At 44.3% G+C, this 26,307-nt stretch overlaps 1 protein-coding gene across 1 annotated transcript in view; it reads left to right on the top strand.

Moving 5' to 3' along the window:
* LOC146186631 (uncharacterized) overlaps positions 1-20,591 on the top strand; it is a 56,962-nt gene extending 36,371 nt beyond the window's left edge. Inside the window, exons 2-5 of the mRNA XM_084608069.1 lie at positions 6,545-6,916; positions 18,253-18,600; positions 19,063-19,083; positions 20,503-20,591. Of these exons, the coding sequence (XP_084464195.1) occupies positions 6,545-6,916; positions 18,253-18,600; positions 19,063-19,083; positions 20,503-20,591 (830 nt within the window). The remainder of the gene's footprint in view (positions 1-6,544; positions 6,917-18,252; positions 18,601-19,062; positions 19,084-20,502) is intronic.
* The last annotated feature ends 5,716 nt before the right edge of the window (positions 20,592-26,307 follow it).

Raw genomic sequence — 26,307 nt, forward strand, 5'->3', positions numbered from 1 at the left:
CTCCCCGCCGGGATGGTGCAGTGGTAAGACGCCCGGCTACTGTCCGGAATACCCGGGCTCGAACCCGACCTCGGCGGCTGCGTTTCGATGGAGGCGAAACGAAGAGGCGTCCGTGTGCTGTGCGATGTCAGCGCACGTTAAAGATCCCCAGGTGGTCGAAATTACTCCGATGCCCTCCACTACGGCTCCCCTTTCTCTCTTTCCACTTTCACTACCACCCTCATCCCTTCCCTTGCGGCGAGGTTCAGGTGTCCACAGAGCAAGTGTGACAGATACTGCGCCTTTCCCTTCCTGTGAAACAACCAACCAACCAACCAACCGTTCACTATGGCACCCCTTTCCTTCTTTCCGCGTTCAGTCCCACTTTCCTTTCTTTCCCTAATGCACGGTTCAGGTGTCCACAGAGCAAGTGTGACAGATAGGGCGCCGTTGCTGTTAAACAATTATTTTATTATATAAGAAAAGACAGGCGCCCTATTCGTCTTTGACCGTCAAGGTTGTTCAAGGTGAAAACCTCCCTGACGCTGACGGCTAATAATAATAATAATAATAATAATAATAATAATAATAATAATAGGTTCTGGTCTACCTAAGCACACTCCGGCAGAGTAGCCGGGCGTCTTAGCACTGCATTACAGCGGGGTAACTGATATGCGCCTTTCCCTTCCTGTGAATCAATTATTATAATTATGATTGGTTTACAGAAAAGTTAAGGCGCAGTATCTGTCACACACTCTGCAACAAGTGTGCATATCATCGCTCCTGTCGCGTGGCGTTCCTGTTGTTGTTGTTGTGGCTGCAGGAAGAAGGAAAAGAAAATACACGGGCCTGCTACTGGCTCTGTAGCTGAACCACCTCCGCTGCCTCGTGCAGACAGAAGAGAAAATAAAGAAAGAAAAGGAAGAGGGAAAGAAAGACGCGCGCCGGAATAGGCGTCGTCCGCCACCGAAGCGGCGGCGGGCGCAATGACGGCCCACAACAGATAAAAATTTGGTGGCAGGCCAGCCACCGCCGCAAGCGGCGGTGACCTTCCTGCCCCAGACACACCAGGGGAGACTTTTACAGCTTGGGTGGAAGCGGCAGTGACCTACTTGTCCCAGCCAACTCCCAGCCCCATCAGGGGAGTACCGGGGCCCTCAAAGGACCCTCCCTCCGGCGTTCCTTGGCGCGCGTTCAATTAAGTGTGGCATTGCCGATGGCAGGAACGCTAGACAAGATGAGGCTTCTTTTATCGGCCGCATCTTCATGACGTCATTCCATCTCTACCAATCAGAGCCGCTCAAAAGCGGGACTCGTCTTGTCCATGACAGTATGAGCCGTTAAAGGTTCTCGCTTTAAAAAGAAAGCCGCGGGGTCTCCCGCCGGGGTGGTGCAGTGGTTAGACGCCCGACTACTGTGCCGGAGTACCCGGGTTCGAACCCGACCTCGGCGGCTGCGTTTCGATGGAGGCTAAACGAAGAGGCGTCCGTGTGCTGTGCGATGTCAGCGCACGTTAAAGATCCCCAGGTGGTCGAAATTACTCCGATGCCCTCCACTACGGCTCCCCTTTCTCTCTTTCCACTTTCACTACCACCCTCATCCCTTCCCTTGCGGCGAGGTTCAGGTGTCCACAGAGCAAGTGTGACAGATACTGCGCCTTTCCCTTCCTGTGAAACAACCAACCAACCAACCAACCGTTCACTATGGCACCCCTTTCCTTCTTTCCGCGTTCAGTCCCACTTTCCTTTCTTTCCCTAATGCACGGTTCAGGTGTCCACAGAGCAAGTGTGACAGATAGGGCGCCGTTGCTGTTAAACAATTATTTTATTATATAAGAAAAGACAGGCGCCCTATTCGTCTTTGACCGTCAAGGTTGTTCAAGGTGAAAACCTCCCTGACGCTGACGGCTAATAATAATAATAATAATAATAATAATAATAATAATAATAGGTTCTGGTCTACCTAAGCACACTCCGGCAGAGTAGCCGGGCGTCTTAGCACTGCATTACAGCGGGGTAACTGATATGCGCCTTTCCCTTCCTGTGAATCAATTATTATAATTATGATTGGTTTACAGAAAAGTTAAGGCGCAGTATCTGTCACACACTCTGCAACAAGTGTGCATATCATCGCTCCTGTCGCGTGGCGTTCCTGTTGTTGTTGTTGTGGCTGCAGGAAGAAGGAAAAGAAAATACACGGGCCTGCTACTGGCTCTGTAGCTGAACCACCTCCGCTGCCTCGTGCAGACAGAAGAGAAAATAAAGAAAGAAAAGGAAGAGGGAAAGAAAGACGCGCGCCGGAATAGGCGTCGTCCGCCACCGAAGCGGCGGCGGGCGCAATGACGGCCCACAACAGATAAAAATTTGGTGGCAGGCCAGCCACCGCCGCAAGCGGCGGTGACCTTCCTGCCCCAGACACACCAGGGGAGACTTTTACAGCTTGGGTGGAAGCGGCAGTGACCTACTTGTCCCAGCCAACTCCCAGCCCCATCAGGGGAGTACCGGGGCCCTCAAAGGACCCTCCCTCCGGCGTTCCTTGGCGCGCGTTCAATTAAGTGTGGCATTGCCGATGGCAGGAACGCTAGACAAGATGAGGCTTCTTTTATCGGCCGCATCTTCATGACGTCATTCCATCTCTACCAATCAGAGCCGCTCAAAAGCGGGACTCGTCTTGTCCATGACAGTATGAGCCGTTAAAGGTTCTCGCTTTAAAAAGAAAGCCGCGGGGTCTCCCGCCGGGGTGGTGCAGTGGTTAGACGCCCGACTACTGTGCCGGAGTACCCGGGTTCGAACCCGACCTCGGCGGCTGCGTTTCGATGGAGGCTAAACGAAGAGGCGTCCGTGTGCTGTGCGATGTCAGCGCACGTTAAAGATCCCCAGGTGGTCGAAATTACTCCGATGCCCTCCACTACGGCTCCCCTTTCTCTCTTTCCACTTTCCCTCCCATCTTCTTCCCTTCCCTTACGGCGCGGTTGCGGTGTCCCTTTCCCTTCCTATAAATAAATCAGTTTTAAATCAGCCGCGGGGTCGCATATGCCGAAACGCCAGCGACTATGCGCTTCGGATGCGTACGGGAGAACTGGAGTCAGGTGCGCTCGCTGCCCCTTTCGTTATGAGGGACAACGGCGACGAAGCAAAAAAACGCAGTTGGCGCCATTGAACTGCGCTCTAAAACGCGAGATGTAATATGTTATCCCACCTCTACAAACTCGCCGGATGACTTCTAATTCCGTTATTAGCAACGACTAAGTTACTGAATACAATTTCACATTACGCTCTGAGGCAGAGAAAACTAATTTTCTTTTCTTGTTTCAAGTTCATAAAATGATGCAAAGATCATTTGTAATTTAACAAATTGAAGTGTTTCTCGTTACAACGCGCAAAGTTGTTATCCCAAATAAGATTATCGCGCAGATATACGTTCTGGGAGAAGTAGGACAAGAAAGCCTTATTACGCAAGCGACCGATTCCTGAGATATTTCCAAGGTAAAATCAGGGGGACGCAAACTCCGCCGTAAGGACATTATGCGATGGTAATTTGCACGCACTGACAATATTTTTAGTGCATAGCACTTCTCGCTGCGGTCACGCATTTGGCTGGTGATGGACCGACACCTATGCGCACTTTCTTCTCCCTGTGAGCTTGAGGCGCAAAGACATGGTGGCGACACCGCGAGCAAGGAGATGCGAAATAGCACCGTGCGCCACACCCCCACGCCGCCGTCAATGAATTCACTCCCGCCATGGCCTCCGAGATCACCTCCGCGCGCACGTTTCACTGGAAAAGGGGCGTGGCAGCGTCTTTCGCCGCACCGCGGCGCTCGCCTCCTATGCATCAAGTGTTCCTCCGCAGCTTGGCGCGAACTGTAAAACACGAGTTTTCTCAGCTTGCGCTCGTATCACAGTCGAGCTGCCAGCTTTAAAATGCCACGAGCACGACGGCTGCCAACAATTTCGCTATCGTTAAAGTATGAATAATATACGGCCCACATGCGCAAAGTTAGGCAGCGACGACCCGAAGTTGCATGCCTGCCCGCAGCATGCATGCGTGCTCTGGCGCTCTCTGCTGCGGTTCCGCGTCTTTTTTTTTTGTCAGTGTGTATATACACGCCGTACATTTGCAAGTTCATTAACTCGCTAAATACAGTATTTACGAATGCGGCGACTTAAATAAACATCCATCGTACTAATGCAATTCTCTAAATGGTTCCGCCACAGCCACATGATTATTGCTTACTTAGATGCATGTCACGATAGCTATTTTTTTTTTCTCGCACGGTTTTAAAGCAGCCTTGGAAGATGGTAAGCACGCAAGCTCGATAGAGTCCTTACGGAAAACATTTTACATGGGTTTTTATAATATGCTTTAATTATGGCAAGCTTGCGTAATAAAAAAAAAAACTTCGATAAAGGTGAAGGGCAATCGGGGCACATTCAGGCACCTCTGCCGTCATATGAGTATATGCGCGGTTTTCGGAAGTAATCTCGTTAAAAACGGATCAGCTTATATGATCGAAAGGGAGGAGAAGCTATTACCTCGTTTGTAAACTACGCGGCCCGCCATAGCATAAATGTGCGCAATTATCACACCGAGTTTCAGCTTATTTCTTGTTTTCACTAGTTTGCATATGCTACAGACTGAGTGCAGTGCTTTTATTGTTAATTTTTACTCCTATGCCTATACACGCAGAGGGCCAAGCCGAGCAAATGGGTTAATTCAAACGAATTATGATTAGACTATAGAATGGCACTATCATACACGCCTGCCACACTGGTTAGCAATTTTTCATTAACTTTCAATGATATGCGAAACTTATCAGAACATTTTTGGCACTAAACATCCGCCGGTTGTAATAATACTAGCCACTTTCTGAACAAAATTACGAGGCAAACACTGCGAGGAATTTAAAAAAGACATGTTACTTTATTTACAAAACTCATGAGGTGGACAAAGAGAAAAACAATATGGGCAAGCAGAATCAAGAAGTACACAAAAACATTTCGTTATTTACAAAGTTCAATCACCACATGATGACTACTTGCGTAGTTTTCTATTCGCAAAGATAAAACTCGCCAGACTAAACACGCAGCTCCTATCTGGCTCAGCAGTTTTTTTTTGTTTCTTTTTTCGGTAAGCTGCTTGATCAGTTACTATTCTTCCTGCGTTGATAAGCTGTGGCCTAAGCAACTTTTCTATGATTATCTTCGTTGTTTCAGTGGTGTGGTCTTTTCTTGCTGCACAAAGCTAGAAGAGAGCACCTCTCGAAGTAAGCAACATAAGCTAGCGACATGTACGCTACACATGGTATGTAGCGATGTATGCTCCACTGGAATTTGTTATACTTGCAAGCAAGCGCAGAAGCCTTATGATTAAAAATGGGGAGGAAAACGAATGTCTCATCAGTTCACCAAACTGCAACAAGACCATGCAGCTGAGAAACCTGCATGCCTTTGACCACTCGAGCATACGCTCGTGACGTTGATTGACTGCCGGCTTCATGAGTGACCGTTAGGCACTCAAAGACTACCACCTACACGAGGTAGTCTTGACGAGTATCTGTTTCACAAGTAAAGAAAACTATCTACACGAGCACAATGCGTAAATTCTAAGTAGAACGGAATGCATTATGTGAACGCAGCAAGAACATCAACACTCCGCTTCGGTAGTAAACACAACACTTAAATTGTGAAACATTTCCGAGACACCTTGCGGTCAGTCTTTGCTGGAAAACCAGCAAAAAATGAAAGGCTACGTGACACGCTCGTAACACATTTTTCGTCAATGTACACGCGCAAAAAACGAGACACCCGCCTGCGGAGATACGCCGCGACGGGCTGGACGATGCATCGGAAGGAAGGAAGGAATATAGGAGCGTCCCCTTTGAAACGGGGTGGTAGTAGTAGCTATCATGCTCATTTTTCTCCCTATATCTTAATTATTGACTTAGAATGATTAACTAAACCATCATTCTATTTATTAAATTTTTGTTCCTACATTACTAACATTATCGACGCATAGGCGCGCACTGCCGCCTGGTGGCGCCTGGAGGAACTGACAAACTTACAACATTTGGCTGGGGCGCGCGCCGATTGGAACGGCCGGAGAGAAACACGCACGCGAGGATGATCTCGGAGGCCATGCTCCCGCATTTTAAACAACGAGAGCCGTTTTTTTTTCTTTTTTTTTTGCTGAATAGCTAAGGTGAAACTTATTTTCCCTAGGGTTCCTCGATGCGCACGCCCCCCTTCGGGCTCTTGCGCATCGTGCGACAATCGCGTTGGTCGCAGAGCGTGGCTGACATTAGCCTTCACCGAACTCGTCATCCTTTTTGGAGACAGAAATTAATTTTTTGACATCCGCCAGCAGCATAGTTTGAAGTACTGATCAATAGGAAATATTTTTTAGTTTCATGAAGAACAGCCACTTTTAAAATTTCTAAATATCTTCGTAGCTGAAAACTATGGGAAGACTACTTGTAAAAAAAAAAATATTCTCTTATCAGCTCCGTTACTGTTTATTTCTGCACATCGCAAACTCCCCACTTTTTTCTTAACCTCCTGCGCAGCCTTGTGCTCGGCCGTAGTCATCCGACGCCTTCGCGTGCCTCGATGGGTGCAGAACGGCACGGACACACCCGTGGTGCTAGACTGCGAGTACGTGTACAATGAGAACGACCTCAAGCTTGTGGTCAAGTGGTTCTTCAATGATGGCACCGAGCCCGTGTACCAGTGGATACCTGAGATGAGGGTACGCGAAGCCTTCGGAGTGCTCCAGGGACGCCTGGACGACACCTTCTCGGTGAACTCTCGTGACATGTACTCACAGTACCGCGCCATCCGCATCCTGAAGCCTACATGGGAGCTCAGCGGCAAGTACACCTGCGTCGTAGCCTCATTAGCCGGACAAGATGCGCGGCACCAGGACATGACTGTCTTCGGTGAGTGGTTTTCACCTCGCCCGCTGCATTTCAAGCGGCTGATTATGTTAATTGAAGGATCGTATTACCCCCCCCCCCCTCCTCATCAATAATTTTCAGGTGGGACGATCAACAGCTACCTTTAACGTAGTATCGGCTGTTGTTCTTTATTCTAGAGACACTAAATTTACAGGCGCTTTCTAAGAGGCACCTATTCTCAACTCCATGATGATTGAGCGCAATGAATATGAAACAGTAGAGAACAATGGACTGGACCATGCACTGCCGTTGCTGAGCACTTTCTATAAGGCGCTGAAATTTTGAACTAAAGAGAGGGTGCATATATTGATTGAAGCATGGTGCTAAACACGAAGGACCTAAAATGACCACATGCGCCACAAGAGAAAAGGGCTCAATTCTATAATTACTGGCAAACCTCCGCATCAGCAAAATCAGTGACACCGTGATATTCATTAACATATTTATTTTTTCATAGGTCTTCTGTATTCAGTGGTGCCTATTGTTTATATTTTCTTAAACGACACAATTGGTGCAGCTGTGTTGTGAATTTATGGGCTTTCTGCATGGTCGCACAGGAGTGCCATTGTATTACAAAAAGAACTTTTATGATGTCTAATGCATATGCTAACCCAAATTATTTCCTTTCTCCAAACCAACGCATTTCCAAACATCCTACTATTCACCTTCTATTATGAATGACAATACCTTCATAAATTCAAAAATGTAACGATAGGGCCGATATAAGTAATGCGATCAGGAACTGCTGTTAGGCTTCACAGGCGAGTCAACAAATAAAGACTGAACACTGCGATACTCTATTGTTCAGTTGATCAAACTCCAAATTTTCCGACTGGCTGAAGACGCCACCGAAGCTCAAGGACTAATGGCCGTTGTCTGGGCGAGGGGCGACCTGTACGTGACTGACCTTTTTCCGTCGCACAATGAAGGTAAACTAAATCATCCAGTTAAATAAATGAAAAATTTAGGCTTGAAATCACTTCAGTAGTTTAATAAATACAAACATGCACCGCTTCAAATATTAGGAACTGCTTCAGTCCACCAAGGTTTAAAAATGGTCACAGTTACAGGCAGCGAAATATTAGCGCATACGCAGTTTGAAAATCAGTGGTCAAGGCGCTACAGAAAAAAACCCAACTAAATGCGTTGCTCGTTACGCTAAAGAAATAGGAAAGCTTTATCGCCCTACGTTACCTACAATAACGGTAACGCGTTACTGTTACGGAGAAGAAGTACAAGTTACTTTGCCGTTAGTCCATGACCGTAAATTTTAACCCGTGAGTATTCGCTGCAACAACTGTAATAAAAATTTTATTAAGTTCATATTTCACATTCAGCTTGTAGCTCAAACGGCGGTGTTACCCGAAATTCTGATTTAAGAAAAATAGTTTGCACAGATGTGCTGAAGGTTATCAATTTTATAGCGGCCTAAGTTGCCTGTAGAGGTAAATGTAATAACTTCTAACTTTGAGACACTTCAAAAAGCCATTTTCTGAATTCGATAATGAACACAAAGGGACACTTCATCATCAATTGTCACTTCACAAAAAAATAAATTATTCTATCGCTGAACTCACAACAAATTTACGGCACTTCTGAAAAATGTGTTTTGAATACAATCCGTGTGATTCTACTGACAAAACAGACGCGCAAATTGTTTATAACAAACAAGAAACGCTTAAATGACACATTTCAGGTAAATGATATTTGCGCTAATAAGCATTTTCTCTTCATTCGAACTTGTATATTACCGAACAAAATACTAGGTTATGCGAAAACGTTCGCAGTCAGCTTCGCTCGCTCAGGAATTCATTTACCAGAAATGTAGCCGCAGTTGTAGATAGAGTGAAGAAGAAACTTATTTGAAAACCAAGTTGAGCGCTAGAGTACTGCAGCGATTTTGTCTAAATAATACAACTTTCTGCTGAATTTAAGCAATAGGCAAGTGTGCGAATGTGTATATTATATCCTTTTTCGCGAAGTATATTATATCCTTTTTTGCTTTTTTTTTTGTTTCGGTGCATTGTCAACGGTGGGTACTGTTCGTAGCAGTAAGTTTCGTAGAAGTCAGAGCATTAACGTCATAGTAGCTAGCAGCAAGATTGAGACAAATAAAGCCTGACTGTAAGTGATGCTGGGAAATATTCCGCGTTCCCTGATCGCTTTATTTTTGTTGCCTTGTATATCCAGGTCTGTTCTTTAAGCATGGTTCGTAACACTCGACTAAAGTGGTTTCGGAAAGCCTCGCTTTTTAATTCCAGCCGCCAGAGCGAAATAAAACAGGAATAGGGCGAAATGAAATATATAAGCACTCTGCGATTTCGGATCAACTAGGCATAATGTGAAGGAATATCAAACAGGCAGCCAGGCGCTCATCGCAAAGGAGGGGAGGATATGGGGATCATTATAAACAGGAGAAATATCCAAAACCTGAACGTTCGTTCCAAGGAGCTTTAGATATACGATTCAGTCTCCTTCTCACTGAAACGTTTTACGACATTATCTTTAACCGGATGCATATATTTCATGACTGTTCTCGGGCCTCTAAAATCCTCAGCTTAGGATAATATTTTAGCAAGCATAACTGAATCATACTTGCAATACTTTTCAGCAGCATAGGCATAATTGCAGCTTACTCCAGTATATGCCCCAGATTATTGTTTGTGCACAGAGAAAAGCCCAATAGCGCTGGAAAAGTGCCCACTTTGACCCTGAAAAATTTGATGTTTTTTTTTGAAAAGCATATGATAGCAAATGCTTTATCGTCCCTATGGTAAAAAAAAAAAAAAAATCTTAGTTTGTTAAGGCCATTTACATGGTAGCAAGAACACCCCCCCTCTTATTGTCGTCGGCAGCAGCACAAAGCCTACGGAAGCATGTGGAAAGAGAGGGATGCTGCCCGTCGAATAATGCATGCAAGTGGGGTTGTGACGAGAGAGTAATCGGACGCTTGTGCAAATGACAATCTCTACGTGCTTGCTTGGACATTCCTTGGCTCATTCAGACTTCATTACACACATAGAAGCTGGCCGTCCCCATTTTCTGGTTCTGTGGGTGGTCGTCCGCAAGTATGGAGATTTACTATAAGTGCATCACGCGAAAAGATCCTCGATTGAAGTGATGAAAAGGTGTTCGTTCCACCGTCCATGTACTGCGCTTGTCATTAGCACGCCCGACGATGAGCTACCGAGAAGTTCGACTTTGATAGGCCGGCTGATGCGACGAACCGTAAACATATTCCAACAGGGCCGCGGCGGCCGAGCATCGCAAGCGTGAGGAGAAGGACGCATTGAAACAACGAGAACAAGAGGTAGCACACCTGAGACCGCAACAACAAGCAGTGGCAAAAGTGCGAACTAAGACTGTACAAGGCTGCCGCAAATCGTCTTCACAACTCATTCATTCGAGCAACTTTCAGCAGTACTTGTACTGTATGTGACCGATTATTGTTGGCCAGGGACTTGAGTTTGTACAGACGTAATTTGAATACTTCCTTTTGAAGGCGGTCAGACTCGAAGAGAAAGCTCAGCTGTAGCGCAATAATGCTTTCGCACTGTCACACGCAATCAACCTTTATTCTCTGTATTATATCTTTATTAGCACGAAGCCTTTTATTTGTGAAATTTAGCAGCTCGAAGGAACAGTTACGAAATAGAAAAAAAATTGGGAAACGCTCACACCTTTACAGGATACTTTTACAAGACTCACGTTGTAAATATGAAATGAACTTATTTTGCACGACCCGCGCAGAGAGTCAGCATGTTGCCTCTTTTCAGGCAAATGAAAATACCATTTCCGCATTAAGCCTTGGACATGCATGGGCCATTCTAAAGGTTTGACTCGATATGCTTTGACTCGATATGCAACATAAGGCAGCTTTTGTGTTCTAGATGAAAACAGTACATGGGAGTCTGCGCATGCTTAGGGCTCTTTATATTGTTACATGTATGCCATTGTAAAAGGCAGAAGACAACGATAGGCAATAGAGACTGCAGACAAAGTGATAGCAAGGGTTGGTGCTAGGGGATGTTTGGCGCTGCTATGCTTCTGTGTGTTGTGTGCTGTCTCATCAGCTGCGGTGCTTCTCGGATTAACTTTGCCACGTATCAATATTTTCTTTTCTAATGGTTAATTTCAGTCCTGTGTTGTCACTTCATGTCTCCCTCGTCATTTCATGTCTATTTGTAAGAATGCAAACGAAATTTGGCTCCAAAATCAACAATAGCCCTCGCGATTCAATCACTGAGGACTGGGTTATCGCCAGTCATCCACAAATAATGGGGCGTGTAGACCACCTGAGACTTTCAGCCGGATGTCCCCAACAGCATAAGGGTTGCTGGAAGGTGTCAAAGAGACACCTATGTGAAGGGAATGAAATGCTAGCCAGTGGTTTCAGGCTCGTTAGATCGGGGTAGTCAATACAATATGAGCATATAAAAGATCATGTGGTCTGAATACGAAGAACCTGAACAAATACAAAAAAAGGTTGAACAACAGGTTAGTTTTATTCACTAGGTTACACTTCTGAAGTAGACCAAGGATATGAAGGACGCCGTACTGATGTGCTTCGGAAATCTTCACAGCCTGGGTTTCTTTGACGGGCACTGACATTGCACAGTGCACGGACGCCTTGCTTTTCGTATCTGTTGAAAGCGGGCATAACAGCCAGGGTTTGGGCTGCCATCATAGCGCTTTAGGGTCAGTTCATAAGCTTTCAAACCTGTAGCAGCGCCTGAGTGTGGCTTAGCAGTCGGGCTCTGTAGCCCCTGAACTACAGCTTTGGGGTTTTTGAGTGGGAAACAAGAGAAAGCGTTATTATTGCAGGATGAATATGCGATCACGAACAGCAAAACCTGAAACATTGTGCAGCAGACCAACAGAGCAAGATAGGCGAGAATAGGAAGAGGTTGTTATGAGCATAACAACTTAATGAAACGTAATGAATATACATGTTTGCGCATCTTACGTAACAAGATATGCAAAATAAGAACCCTTTCCGTAACTCAATTTTTGCGTTACCTTCAAGTAGATAGTACAAAAAAATCTTTACTTGAAGCACCTGGTACTGGCTTATAAAAGAAGTTCGATTTAGTTTAAAAATTTAGACCCATGCCAACATATATTCACCATTTTTGGTACCTTCTGTAAGCACAAGGCTACACAGCTCTCTATGACCCCGCTTTTGCCCTGCAGAATTAGGTGCTATATAAACGCATCCTTCTTTATCGCAGAATTAGGTGTGGTGAAACATTGTGGTTAGTATCATTACTAGGTTTCAGAGTGCGCACAATTTAAGAGTGTTATTAAATAAACATGGCTTTTAATTCGAGAGTATTAATGTAAAAGAACGCACATCTTTAATGTCCGTTAAATATAATCAGCCTAAGTTGTAGGCATCATATTAACAAGGTTGTGCCCAAATTTCAAATAAAATGAAGTATAAGTATTTACAGCACAGAAAACATGAAGACACAGAGAAGAACAACACGGAAAGGAGCGCACTAACAAATGATCCATGGTCAAAGAAACACCTCTCACTCAATTATCACGCAGAGTTACCATGCATATTCATTATCATGTATAAATAGCATGCATTTATTATGCAAGTGGCAGGGCAAGGATGTAGCTTTTGCGAAAATAGCCTACATCTTTGCATCAGCGCTCTCAACACAGGAATGTGCTACCTTGTGTTACCTGCTTGTGTCGTCATTTGCACCGTATAGCATACCACAGTGAATAGACATATTTAGCAGACCGTGTACCGTGTTGCTCTCTGCATTAGCGGAGTGCCTGAATCCGTCCCACCGACAGAGCTCCCGCACTGATTTGTTCCGACGCCGTGGGCGTGCGCTAAGCTAATTAGTGTTCCTAAAGCGTATACAGGAACACTAAAGCTAATGGGCAACTAGAGCCATCCGGTACCCTCAAGGCGAGCTACCACGCGTTCGGACTGATCACGTGCGTCTGCACTGGCGGCGAGTGGTCCACGGTACTCTAGTCAAGCAGATGGCAACACGGTGCACGGTCCGCTAAAGTTGTCTACTGGTGCATAATTGGTCAGGCCCAGCCAAACTGTGTAATTCGACTCACGCTACTAACCCCGGCGTTTACCTGCCTGAACACGGCGCATGCGGGCCAAGTGCATATAGGATGTTGCGTCGCTTCTATTGTAGAATTGCATGGCTTCGGCGAGCGGAAAGCTCCTGGCCTCTATGGTGAAAGGCCTGATCGCAGCCTTCCTTGTGCTTCGGGGTGGCCGAAGTTCAGCTAATTGGGCAGGTGGTCGGATAGGCAGCATTTCGAAATAAAAGCATTCCGCGCGTGAACATTTCTTCTGTCCGCTCGGTGCATGCACGCATACGGGCACAAAGACACGCAGGCGGCGCCTGGGCAAGCACGTTAGGGTACACACACGCAAAGGGAAAGACAAAAGAGATCGTTGTTTTTTCTACTAGTGAGGGGGAGTGGCGGTTCTTTGGACTGCCATCTGCGTGGAGGTTTATGCTAGACGTTTGTGCAGCAGCGAGACTGTGTGACGCATCAGCACTATAGAGGCGGCATTTCAACGTGAGGTTCACGACCATGGAAGCACTCGCCGAATGTTTCAACTGCGTCGTAGCATAGGCAAGCAGTAGTATTTTTTGTTGGCTGAAATGTCTAGAAACCTCCTGGCAGGACTTTCTGCTTTAGAAGTTACAGTATAATGACATTTGAAAACCGCAGTTCTCTGCTGTAAAAAAGAGCATGTTGATTAGAAACAAACTTTTATCATCAATTTATAAAAAAACTGCTGTGTGCATCGACGCACTCGGCCACGATCTCGTACACCGTCAGAACCGCGGAAGTCTTAAAGGTCAAAAACATTTCAGGGGCGCACTTGTCCCCTTAGGCGCAGAAAGGCGAAAGCATTTTGGCCGCCCAGCTGCGAGGATTGAAACGTTCCTGATTCTTTGAGATATAGAGAGAGGAAGAGAGGCTAGAGAAAGACTCGCCCTCTCTTACTCTCTGCAGAGGAGAGAGTACAGAGGGAAAGAGATCCTCTTTCTCTACTCTCTCTCTCCTCGCTGCGGTCTCTTTCTTTCTCACTCACACACACTACACGCACACAGACGGACTTGCGTAAGACCGCTCACGCGGGCTGCACACGAGAGTATTCACCGCCCGCCCAACGCCTTTTTCTCCCGTTCACGATGTATCATGAAGGAACGTCCCCAGGTTAAATGTAACAGAGGATTTTTTTATTACATGGATATATATGACAGTGATGCAGAGACTCGCCCACATAATTGTAACTGCTAGGAAAATGCAGCACCCAGATGCAACCGGGAGGCTCTACTGTTTATGGCATTACTGGATGCTTCATAGAACTTCAGCCGAAAATTTAAATAACGGTGTGGCGTAGGCCCGTATCAACGAAAATAATATAGTTAAGGCACGGTGTGGCGTAACTCACAGCACGTATTATTTCTTCCCGGTAAGTAAATAAAATAACGTTGGAGCTTTTATTAAGTATTTTAAGAGCAAGGTCGCAGCGTTCAATGGCACGGCAGCTTAACACACAGCCGATTTATTTTCGTGAAGGTAATTAAGGCGGGACTTTTTTCAACCTCATTTACTGAAATGATGTGTAATTCCAAAAGAAACACTTTACTACACACTTACGTTCTTGCGTTGATGAGCTCTAAATCCTATTTAGCGAATGAAGTTTAATGGTACGAATTCATTTCCATCGACACGTTTCCGTTAACCTGCACTATATAATATATTGAGCTCACTGCAATTTTACTGGTAACGGTATGCAGAACCTATGCAAAGAGGTACGGCTAAGTTGTATTTTGCAGTGGCTCTAGGCATCAAAATGTAGTAAATCGGACGTCTTATCCTGTAATTATACCTTCTGTGCGCATCCTAGTCGTCAGCTAAAACAAACTGCTAAAGAAATTGAGAGTACAGCTCAAAACAATAGCGTTAGAGCACGCCTTTCACGACTGCACCAAATCAAAGGAGAGCAGAACGCCCCTTTGTCAAGCGGGTATTTTACCGCATGTTGTCGCCTTTGTCTGCGTGACTAGCGGGCCGCTGGACAGCCGCAGATGGGCGCACAATAATGACAGAGCTCGAGTACAGAATATAAAATTGGGAGGGACCCTACGTAGTAATCCTATCGCGAGTCATCAGAAGCATATTAAAATTATTCTGAGGCAAATCCCTGTGGTAGAAAGAGGCTAGAATACACTGATGTCGGAGATAAAGCAATCCTTGGTGATTGGGAATAGTAAACAGACATGACTCAATAGGCCTGCAATAAATGTATTAGAAAAATATAATTATTATGCTGAACATAGACGCAGCAAATGTTTTTATCAGCATTTTCTCTTTTTTTGTCCGCTTCGCTGGTAAATCTGCTGATGTCAGCCTTCTCCTATGCCTTTTTGCATGAGGTTTCGTCAATCCCGCGGCTGTCACCACTCAAGAAGCAAGAAGGCAATGAGGAAGGAAAGTAATGCGGTAAAAAAGACGAACAAAATACAGGAAAAGGAAGGAAACGGATAAAAGATGTTAGTAAAAGAAAACGTGAGCGGATGTGAAATTCAAGACCACGTGTGCCTCTGTCGAACCAGGTCGATAAGCGTGTATAGGCAGCCGTTAACGATATGAATGCCGGAAACTAAACTTCGGTGGCCAAATTACGCGCCTTGTAAGGAATCCTCGGTAGGAAGGTCCTCGAGAAATACCATGCAGTTGCGAGCAAGAAATAGGCTCTGCAAAGCGAGAGATAGTCGACTTGGTCTATCAATGGTACTTACAAGGAGATCAGCATTATTATGTATACGTATATGGAAGCGGGCCGGCTACCAGCCTGAGGACCATCTTTTGCTTTCAAAGCGCTTAGAACACGTAAAAGTTTAATGGTATTTTCTCTGAGCATTGAGAGAATTGTTTATGCACTTATCGACAGTTTAAAACAGGTTTTGCCTCTCCATCCCTAAAACAGATTTGCCGAAACACCCACTTTGAAGGTTTTGTCAGCCAGGAGGGAACGAAAACACCTGAAGCTGCGTGAACGCGGTAAAAGGTATTGCTAGCAGCTGTAATTTTATGTGTCGTCGTTTAGAGGGATGCGCTTGAAGAAGCATTGGGAGAAGTGGGGAGGATATATTAAAGCAGTGTAAATGCTAAGGATTGACAGAAAAATGGAAACAAGCCTGCCCCCAGAAAAGAAAGGAATTCAACTTGTTGTAGACTAATGATTGGTTAGAGATTGAGTGTGCCGGTGTGGACGACTTATTCTATCCCAACAACTGGCTTTCTTCAACTCATGCACAAAACAGAGATAATGCATTTGGTTTAATTATGTCCCGAAACAAGTTTTCTTATAACAATTGGTTGCGGTTGAAAGAAACGTTCTGGCAATGATGTCATATGTGATTATGTCTGAACGAGCAAAATCATTTTAGCTAAATGAATCAATCATGGTAACGTTTTCGTTTTATAAACGAAACAATCATGCAGGGGCCTGAAGGCCTTGCTGAGATTTCTAGCCACGTATGCAGCTGCTTTCTCAAAATTAAAAGTTCTATTTTAAGGATGAAAAATTATGAAAAAGCATGTTTCCGTAATTTATATCAAATTGGAAAGTTAAAATTTCAACTGATTGAAAGAGTGTTGTTAAGCACATTTTAATTGCGAGATTTGAATGCCGACAACCGACTTATTTTGCAAAGCAAAAACTAATGAAACCACCGGACCATTACCATATCCGTGAAAGGTTTTGCTATAACTGAAGTAAATATGCTAGCTGCCTTCAAAAGTGTCACAGACTGCTTCGTACCATTATGCCGCATAGATACCTGATTTACTACAGAACACTGCACTAGATAACTTTACAGAGGTGTGAGATAAGACCGGTGTTTATATCATATGTGAGCCAAAAAGTGAAGACGTCCTAAGCGAAAATTGAAATTATTTCATTTGAAACACCACTTTTTTAAAGCAGTATTTTCATTAGCAGATTCCGAATCCTTATTAAGTGCACAAACGTATGGTTATGAGGAAATATATTGGTCAACGGCGGCATGCCCATTGTGAAGGATTTGCTTTAACTGGTCAGTCTGATGACTACATTCTGGAATTGGCGTTACCTGTTTGCCAGCTTGCTTCTGCTAATATTATCACTCCGCAGCTTGACGAAAGCACGATCAATGGCACAATTCGCTTTGGTTCCCGTGTTTTTATTGTAGGTCATAAGGCCCTGAGTGGCTAAGCTTGGCACTGATGACTCTTTTATCGGCAAAAAAGGACAACCACGAGAGAACACAGATAGATGTAACTGTAGTGCGCCACCTTAGGTTCGTCGGAACGGCTTTGCAAAACTGCGAGATCGTGAGATGCAGATCATGCACGAAACTGGTCGTGTTACTTTGTGTGGACATTCAAAATCGAAAGACTTCATGAGAACATTTCAAGTAACTTTGCGCGGTCCTTTTCTGTTCCCGTATCGCACTTGACTATGATTGCTTTAACGTGTCGTCTCTCTTAGCTTCTTTTAGTTAGTTTTCTCTTAGGCCATGACACCAGTTTAGTTAGTTTTCTCTCAGGTCGTGGAGCTCAATTTGAATAACTATAACTCCTTGGGAAACCTTTTTCGCAACAACTTTAATGACAATAGTGTGGACACTTGTGCGAGAGCTGGCAAGACCCCAGCCAAATAGTAGAGAGGGTTTGCAGTTGCAAAGCTTAGAACAAGATGGCACTTTATAAAAAGCTAAATGTGTCGTATAGAACTGCCAGAGGACGCTTAGCTTTAGAATAACATTACTGAAGCAAAGGTCATAATAAATAGCCTCGCCAAATGGTGCACCTGACATGTGTATTACCACCCTAAATGTGAAGGCTATATATGAGCACCGTGCGCAGTAAAGTCACTCGTTTACAATGATTGACACAGATTTTGTTTACAAATACCAGCTAAGAAACTATAACGTGGTAGGGGAGACAAAACTAGCAATCGTAAACGACGAGGTGGAAAAACCAGAACATTTGGGAATATTCATGCCTTGCAATGCATCACAATTGAAGATGCCGTGTGGAATATGGTATGTAAAATTAATGTCCCCAAGTGAATAGGGTTTTTTGATACGCCTGCAGGGGAGAGATGTGGATTAAATTCTTCAGTCCGAATATCTATAACGTTTTTTGAGAACACGAAGAACACGGGTGCCTTTTGCATTTCGCTAAATGAAAACACGACCGCCGCCGCCGAAGTAATATCTTCTTACAGAATTCTTGTCTTCTAATTTCATTATCTCGTCTTTCAGTGCCCGCAAAGTCGTTCGCTTTCAACTACAGCAGCTCGGCGCCCCCGTTCGACCAGCAGCCAAGGTCTCACTCTGCGGAGCAGACGGTCAGCCTTTTGTGCATGGCCCGGGGCACTTATCCCAAGCCGGAGCTGAAGCTGTTCCTGATCAAAGGAGGCACGCGGAAGCCGGCAGGGGAAGCCGGAGTCCGAACCTTCACGAGGGCCACGCCGGACGGACTCTTCGACGTGGCCCTGCACGCCGACATGGTTGAGGGCCAGCTTCCATCCCTCGCAGACCTCTTCGAGTGCGTGCTAGAGATACCGTACAGCAACTACGCCCTTACGCGCAGAATGAGCCTCGCACACGGTGAGCTGTTGTGATTTGTTAGTCGCCTACACTTCGAGTTACAGAACAGCTTCGCTGGGGATATGATGATGTGGAATATTTTAAGATAGAGCTCATGAATATTGATCGGGATGGTCCAAACATCCGATGATCAGTAAAATATCTCTTTTAGAGTCCTTCCTTCACTCAATTTGAGTAGTTTAAACTGGGATGGAAATGCAATTTTTAACTTTTCTACGATAGCAAAACACTATCAGCAATAAACTTGGAGTCTAGAGAGTTTTTACAGTGTAGTTTGCTTCTCATTGCTGAATTTTAGCAGATGCCCTAGAAGAAACACCTTTCTTTTGAAATCACTTTAATGGTATGAAGGTAAGAATCCTCTCCATCACAAGAAGGAAAAACTAGACTCGCATGCTTCCCCACTTGTGGCCAATATTCTTTCTAATGTGCGCATTGTGCTTTTACTTTCGTCTTCCGTAGAGCTGACCTGGGGAGCTTATGGTAAGTGTACCTTCTTCTGCGCATTGATTGCTGGAGTATCTGAGATTATTTTAAATTTGATACCGGAAGCTGCACTGATTGCGGAAAAATAAAAGAAAAATAAAATCGTTATCAGACGTCATTGAGAAAATATTCAAACCAAGAATATAGAGATAATATGTATTCACACCCTGATGAGGATTCAAACCGAAAGATTACTTAACTGTGCTTAAATCTGCCTAGTACAGGAAATGGCAACAGCCACTTTACAGGACTGTTTTCCCTAACTGCACCCTCATTTTCATCGCTACTATCATCATTGTCCTTGTCAGTGTCTGCATTGTCGTTGTCATCGCTACCTTTGTCTATCCTCACGCTAGATAAGGAGAATTACAATCGGTTTCCCATGAGCTATTTTCTACATTTAAATGCGTGTAGTAAATTCCATTCTGAAAGAAAATGAAAAAATGCCGAGCTTGGCCAAGTGGTTTGTGCGCTCGGCGGGGGTTCGATGGGGCAATGGCTCGGTTCCTGACGGAGATATTTTTAGATCATCAGTTTGGCCGAACGTTTAGGCAGCACATGATGACAGAAAGACGAGCAGTCTTCATCACCAGTATGGTCAATTGCTTGTGGCTTTGGCTTCTCAAAGACTGCCACTTTCTGCAGTGTGCGGATCCTTCTTGTTATTCACAGCCATAAAGATGCTGAAATGCATGCGAAAACATTGAAAGTTACCAGGCGTGTTCACCGATAAGCCGTCTGTTATGTCTTTACCGGAGGAGATTGCAAGGATTCCATCTCGTTACTGTGTCAAGAGGAGCAAATTCGATAAAATTATCAGACTGATGACCATGAGTTCGAAATCTCTGTGCCAACGAAAAAAAAAAAATCTGAGAGACAAGACGGTCAGAGTGCTTTTAGAAACATCATTTAAGCAAATTGCACTCGATTGCCAGAAGGCCTTTGGAGATTTGCTGCCACAAACGATTAAGCCCGTGGTATATAGGTATTTATAATTGTATTGAATGGGAAAAATTAAAAAGAATGCACCTGCCTGACAATCTTAATCGGTAACTTCACACTAAGGCAAGCGCGTGTGCGTACTCATTCCAACGGGTAGGTGATGGCGTTGGCTCTCGGATGACGGAGCATAACGGAGAATCGGTAAGTGCGCGACTGAGAACTTATTTGAGCAGGTAATGCCGCTTTATCTCAACATATCTGTGCACTGTTCCATTGCGCTTAGCAAATATATGAGAGTGATTTCCCAAATGTCAGGTAATGATACTGATACCATTTGCTCATGCGGCAGCACAGATGTTAGCAATAACATTAACCATAACCACCTTTGCTATTTGCAAATATTTAGCGAGGTGTAAATGGTTGTTGCTCTATCTAAGCGATTTCAGTGTTTCCTGCTATTAACCTCTTTTTCAGGTTCTTCTAAGGCGTCTTCCTTGGCCATTCTGTCGACGTCGGTCGTTGCCTTGAGCTTCAGCATCTATATTGTTGTCATGGCGCACTAAGAGGTGCGTCATGTGAGCATAAGCGACTGTGTACCTGTGTGTGCTCTCGTAATCTCTTCGTGAGTGATATCTTGTTTCCGAATGTAAAAAAGACTTGAAAAGTGATTGTGCAAGCACAGCTGCATATCTACTAATTGCTCTCATTCTTTGCGTAATGGCCTACTGAGAATGTTTTCACAAGAAGCGAATTCAAACTTATATTTGCTGTTCCCACGCTGGATTCGCCTATCTCTATTTTTCTCTATTCTTGTGGGCCGTCAGTCAACGTTAGGTTTGATCAATCTGTATGTAGGAAAGAGAGCAGGCTAACTCTCACGGAGTGCTAAATAGAAACGCGCCGGAGAGTGACTCATGGAAGTTAACTTGACTGCTCAAGTAACATAGTTTACAAATTCCCGTTAACGATTATGATGCCAAAGTTTTCAATTTTTTTCTATTTCTCGCATATCACTACGCTGAAATTGCCCTCTAGCGAGTTCCTGCATGACATTATTGCACCGAGAAGCCTAGGAAGGCCCGAATCGATTATATTAGGAAGATTCTGTTTTGGCTGTTTTGTCATTCACGAGTAACATTTGTCATAGCCCGTGAAGCTCTTCTCTTCATGCCAATGCCATATCAACAATACTATATTATACCACATGGCATCATGCCATATTATACCACGCCATGTCATACCGTACCAGCCTGCCATATTATACCATACCATGTCATACCGTAATATGCCTTGGCATGCCATTCCGTATCATCAAATACCACATTAGGCCGAGCTGCGCCATGCCGTACAGTACAGCACCACCTTACTGCCGTACAAGCTTACCGTCTCTCTTAACAACGCCGCGTTTTGTCTTTAAAAACATCCTTCATGAATATGAAGATGTGACTTCTGCTGACATGCATTGTTCGTGGAAACTGACTGTATCCTTTTTTTGTTCTGTGGAGCTCCTGCAGGATCCTGTAAACAGTCTATGCCATTCCCTTTGATATCCGATAAATACATTTGACCCGTTACATATGGCCACCGAATCCAAATCAGAAATCTGCCTTATTTCGGCATTAATGAGCCTATTGCAAGTGGTCTGCGCGTTTCCTGAAAGACAGGATAGGTCATGCTATGCAAGATGGAAAAACCTATTTTGAAAACATTTACATCCAAGGGATAGAACTCTAACTCTTTTATTCATTAACGAAATTAACGATCTACCGATAGTAACTGCACATAGCACAGTTGGTGGATTACTAAAAAAAATGTGAAGAATGTTTAGCTCTATTCCGAATTTAAAAGGGCGCTAGCTCTGCCTACAGGCGGTGCGTATCACTGAAGTAGGGCTAAATGCCAAAAAAGGAGAGCAACAACATTGTCTATACTAAAGGGCAAGAGTATTGAGGTTTTTCGAAACCTGAGCAAGAAGGCCGCAACAATGATGTTTGCTGCCGGAGGGGCAGTTGCTCTATTGGGGAGAAATATATTTTTTGAAACCGACTTATGCAGGGCCTGTAGAGCAGCATTTCGTTTTTAGAGTGCAGCTCTTTGGCGCCCCTTCCTGGGTTTGGCGTCGTCGTCGGCGTCGTCGTCGGCGTCGTCGTCAGCGTCGGCATCGGCCGAGTCGGCCTCGTAACCAGTGCCGCCCCCTTTTATCCCTCCTGTTCCAGCGGGCGCTTCGGAAACCGAAGCCTCGTAGGAAGAGGGGGGGGGGGGGGTACACTCAGCGGCGAACGATGGGGGCAGGACCGTGCGCAGCAACCGGAGAACACGAGGAAAGAAGGGGGGGGGGGGGGGGGGTCGCTGTAGGCAGCGCTAGCAGCGACTGAATGATGCCGCTGCCGCCGCTAGCGAGTCAAGACAACGTGATAGCGTAGAACACCGTCGCCGCCATGCAGAAAGAGGAGGAGGGGGTCCTTCCCTCTTCCTGCGTGGCGGAGAGGGTGCTCTCCGATTGCCGAAACGCCGGCTCGCTATCAGCGGATGACGGTGCGTGATCCCGTTCTCTCTTGCTTCACTCGCTAGCGGCGTCAGCGCCATCAGTCAGTCGCTGCTATCTGTTCGTCGAGCAATATTCCTACGGGCCCATGCGTTGCTTCCCGCAACCTCCCGATAACTTAATTGCTCTCTTCATTTCTCCGACCGCAAAGCTTCTTTCATGACAGCCAAGAACTGTTAGTGGAGTGTTCCGGAAAGGAATACATGTGAAAAATTAAAAAAAAAAACGTTGTCTGTAATTTTACATACGTGTTTTGCTCGAAATCTTTGCCTAAATCTATCGAAAAGGTGAAACAGCTGATGCGCTGCGCTCAAATTTCGTATTAGGAAGGAACGTAATCGTGGGTAATTTTTTTGTGGGCATCTCAAATAATAAATAATTTTTATTGTATATATCTTAGAGCAGTTTGGTTTTCATTTAGATAATGTTTGGTTTACGCCACCCAACGAAGACGTTATCCCAGCCACTCTAGAAGTCACTCTTGGAAAGCTTTTATCAGCGCAAACCGTACCCTTGCGATGAAGGTGTTATGAAAATGGGATTAGGAAAACTATCACTAAGCTTCGGGGCACAATTCCGTCTATAGTTACAATGGATTATTTCAAAGTGCGTTCTCAAGCTTAAGGCTTTCAAACTTATTAGCCCTGTTTTACAATTGAGAATATGCTTGCAGGTGGCGATGATGACGTCAGCCAGACTCCCCATGGCTCCCCAAAAGCAGAGAGTTCCCTGGAAGCAGGCTGTGAGAGACTCTTTGCCGCGCACGTCGATAATGGACTCCGCGAAAGCTGCGCATTGAGGAGGCAGTTGTGATCGCAGGTGTTTCGTCAAAGTGAACTTGCGTTAAGCTGCTCCAATACAAGTCTCGTAGTGTGGTTCTGAGGACAGAAGTGCGGTGGCCCAGTCCCATCAAAGAGACAGACAAATCTGAAACTTCCTTCTGAATCACGCTCCTCAATCTACACTATCGTCCAAGATATAGCGCTTGTGCGCTTATTTTTCACTTTTAAGGCGAATAGGATAACGTTACGTTGTATTACAAAGGGCTACAGAAAGGAAAATACACACTTGTATCAGACAGTTGCTTCCTGTTCGTTGTTGTCATACTTTTTCGCGGGCTGTATTTGTTGCTTGGTGTGTTTTAGTATAGAAATTGAAACTCATGCAAATGGTGACACTACACTGAAACCTGGAGGCTCACAGAGGCGCTCTTATGTCAACCTTGAAGCTGTTCAAACCACTGAGGTGGGTATTTTTTTTTTCAGAAATATCGGCTTGTAAAAACAGAGCCACGTGGGAATGCCTTCAGACAGAATAAATCTTTTGTGTGCGTTTAAAGACCAAGCTTTCTCTCATTTTGTTATAAATTAAACAACGCTTACTTTGACAACACTGAGTTACCATTCTTTCACCACTCTTCGACGCCATTGTGGTTATGCATGAACCTAGTTCGCTACCTGCGTAAATAGGGAATAATTGTAAAAAACCTATTTGAAATGCAGGTACGCGTGCCAGGGTGCTTATAACTTATTTGCATGTCAGATAAGGACAGGTGACAGCAAAACTGTTTTTCTTTGCTATTGATATTCCTGCCACCAGATGTCGCAGTATCCACGTCAATAAAGAATTTGCTGTTTTCTTGTAACGTATTCTTGTCTGGTATTCAAAGTTCAAGCATACATGATTCCTTCAATCCCTATTTCGTTTAGTCGGTTCACGAAAGACGGCTAGCCTGTATTTTGGTACGAAACGTGTTGCCATTATGGTAAATTTTTTGCGCTCTTATAACCTCTGCGTAATGAATATTGAGATATCTCGTAAGTTTTTGACGGCGCCGAGATTAAATCATTAGCTTGTGTGCAACGTGTTTACCTCGTTCTCTTTTCAGAGATAGTTAACACCTTTAGCGTTCTTCACGGAAAGCTGGAACTAGCTTCTGAACCGCATTCAGTGTCTATTCCTGCACCGTCACTTCTTCCCTGGAAATAGGAAAAACAGTTCAAGTTCACATCACCTATTTTAATCATGTTCCTTTCGGCATTTGGCATGCGGTCGCGATTGATTTGACAAATATTAGGCTGGCCGATCAGATCAGGATGAAAGAAAGAAATGAAACGTTTTAAATTTAGTGCTTTGGTACCAAGAATGATGCTACAATGATAGTGCTTCAAGGAAAAGGAAAAGCAAGAAGGATAATAAATGTTCAAATATAAAGCTTAATACGGTTCTAAAGTGTGATTAAACTTTGAAGATACTTTCGCGCTGCAAAGGATATGGTGTGTTTTTTTTTCTTTATTTTCACATAACATATACAAAACGTTTGCAAAAACTGCTGGGCCAATAGCCGAAGCTAGTATAGGCCCATTGTACACATTTGTTATAACAGCAACAGAAGACACCAACATAAGACTCGGTTATAAATGATCAGTGAACAAAGTAATAGCGAGCAACACTCAACAGCAGATATAAAAAGATCAACAAACATAATTCTCAATCATCGAGAAGTAGAAGCGCTTAACTGAAAACAGGAAATTGTTAGCCATTTTAATTTCGAGTGGTACACTATTCCATATTTTCGCCCCGCAGTATTGAATTAGGCGCTGACCATAGGCATTGCGGGTTACCGGGTAATTAAAGTTAATATTGCTAGCATTTCTAGTGCTCCTGATAGGCAACACAAAAATATTAATTGAAAGCGGGTAGTTATTTTGTGTAATGTTGTTTACTAACATTGCGATTCTCATTTCATATAACAATGGAAACTGCAAAACCTGTAACCTATTGAACAAAGGAGCACTGGACTGATACCTATTAGAGTATGTTAATATTCTTAGTGCTCTTTTCTGCAAAGAGATAATTTGATGAATGTAAGATCTGTATGTGCTAGCCCATGACTCGCAGCAATACGTCAAATGGCAGTGAAAAAGAGAAAAATAGATTATCTTCAGCACAGATATGTCTAGCAGCCCCCGTGTTCTATATAGAATGTAACAAGCTGAAGCAAGCTTGGAACACAGGCTATCAATATGTTCATGCCAATTAAGGTTCTTATCTAGGGTTACGCCGAGGTATTTAATGGTGTCAACTTGCTCGATTAAAACATTGTCGAGGTAAATATGTAATCGCGTATCTGTGATATGTTTGTGCCTTGACCTAAACAGGATGTACTTTGTTTTCACAGCATTTAATGTCATTTTATTTGCCTTAAACCATGCAGAGATGTTTCTTAAATCGCGTGTCTTAGCCTCAATTTCAGTTAGAGTTTTGCCTGTAAAAACTATTGCAGTGTCATCAGCGTACATCACCGTTTTTGAATTCTGCAAACAGAGAGGAAAGTCGTTGACATAAATAGAAAACAGCACAGGGCCTAAAACTGACCCCTGGGGCACTCGAGCACAGACAGCTTGTCGAGATGATTTGAAGTGTTTTAGATGAACAAATTGTTTTCTGTTGGTAAGGTAGCTAGTAAAGAAATCAAGAGTGGAATCCCTAAAACCATAGTGCTCTAGCTTCTGAATTAAAATGTTATGATTAACAGTATCAAATGCTTTCTTTACGTCTAGGAACAAGGCTATGGACATTTCATTATTATGCAAAGATGAACATAGCTCCTGAGACAATGCCATTACTGCTGTAGATGTAGACCTGTTACTCCTGAAGCCATGTTGACAGTGAGATATGATTCTAGTTTTCTCCAAGTAGTCATTTAGTTGCTTTGCGATAAGTTTTTCGAA

Source organism: Amblyomma maculatum, chromosome 6, assembly GCF_055883805.1.
Source record: "Amblyomma maculatum isolate TAMU_Amacu chromosome 6, ASM5588380v1, whole genome shotgun sequence".
NCBI classification, from domain to species: domain Eukaryota; kingdom Metazoa; phylum Arthropoda; class Arachnida; order Ixodida; family Ixodidae; genus Amblyomma; species Amblyomma maculatum.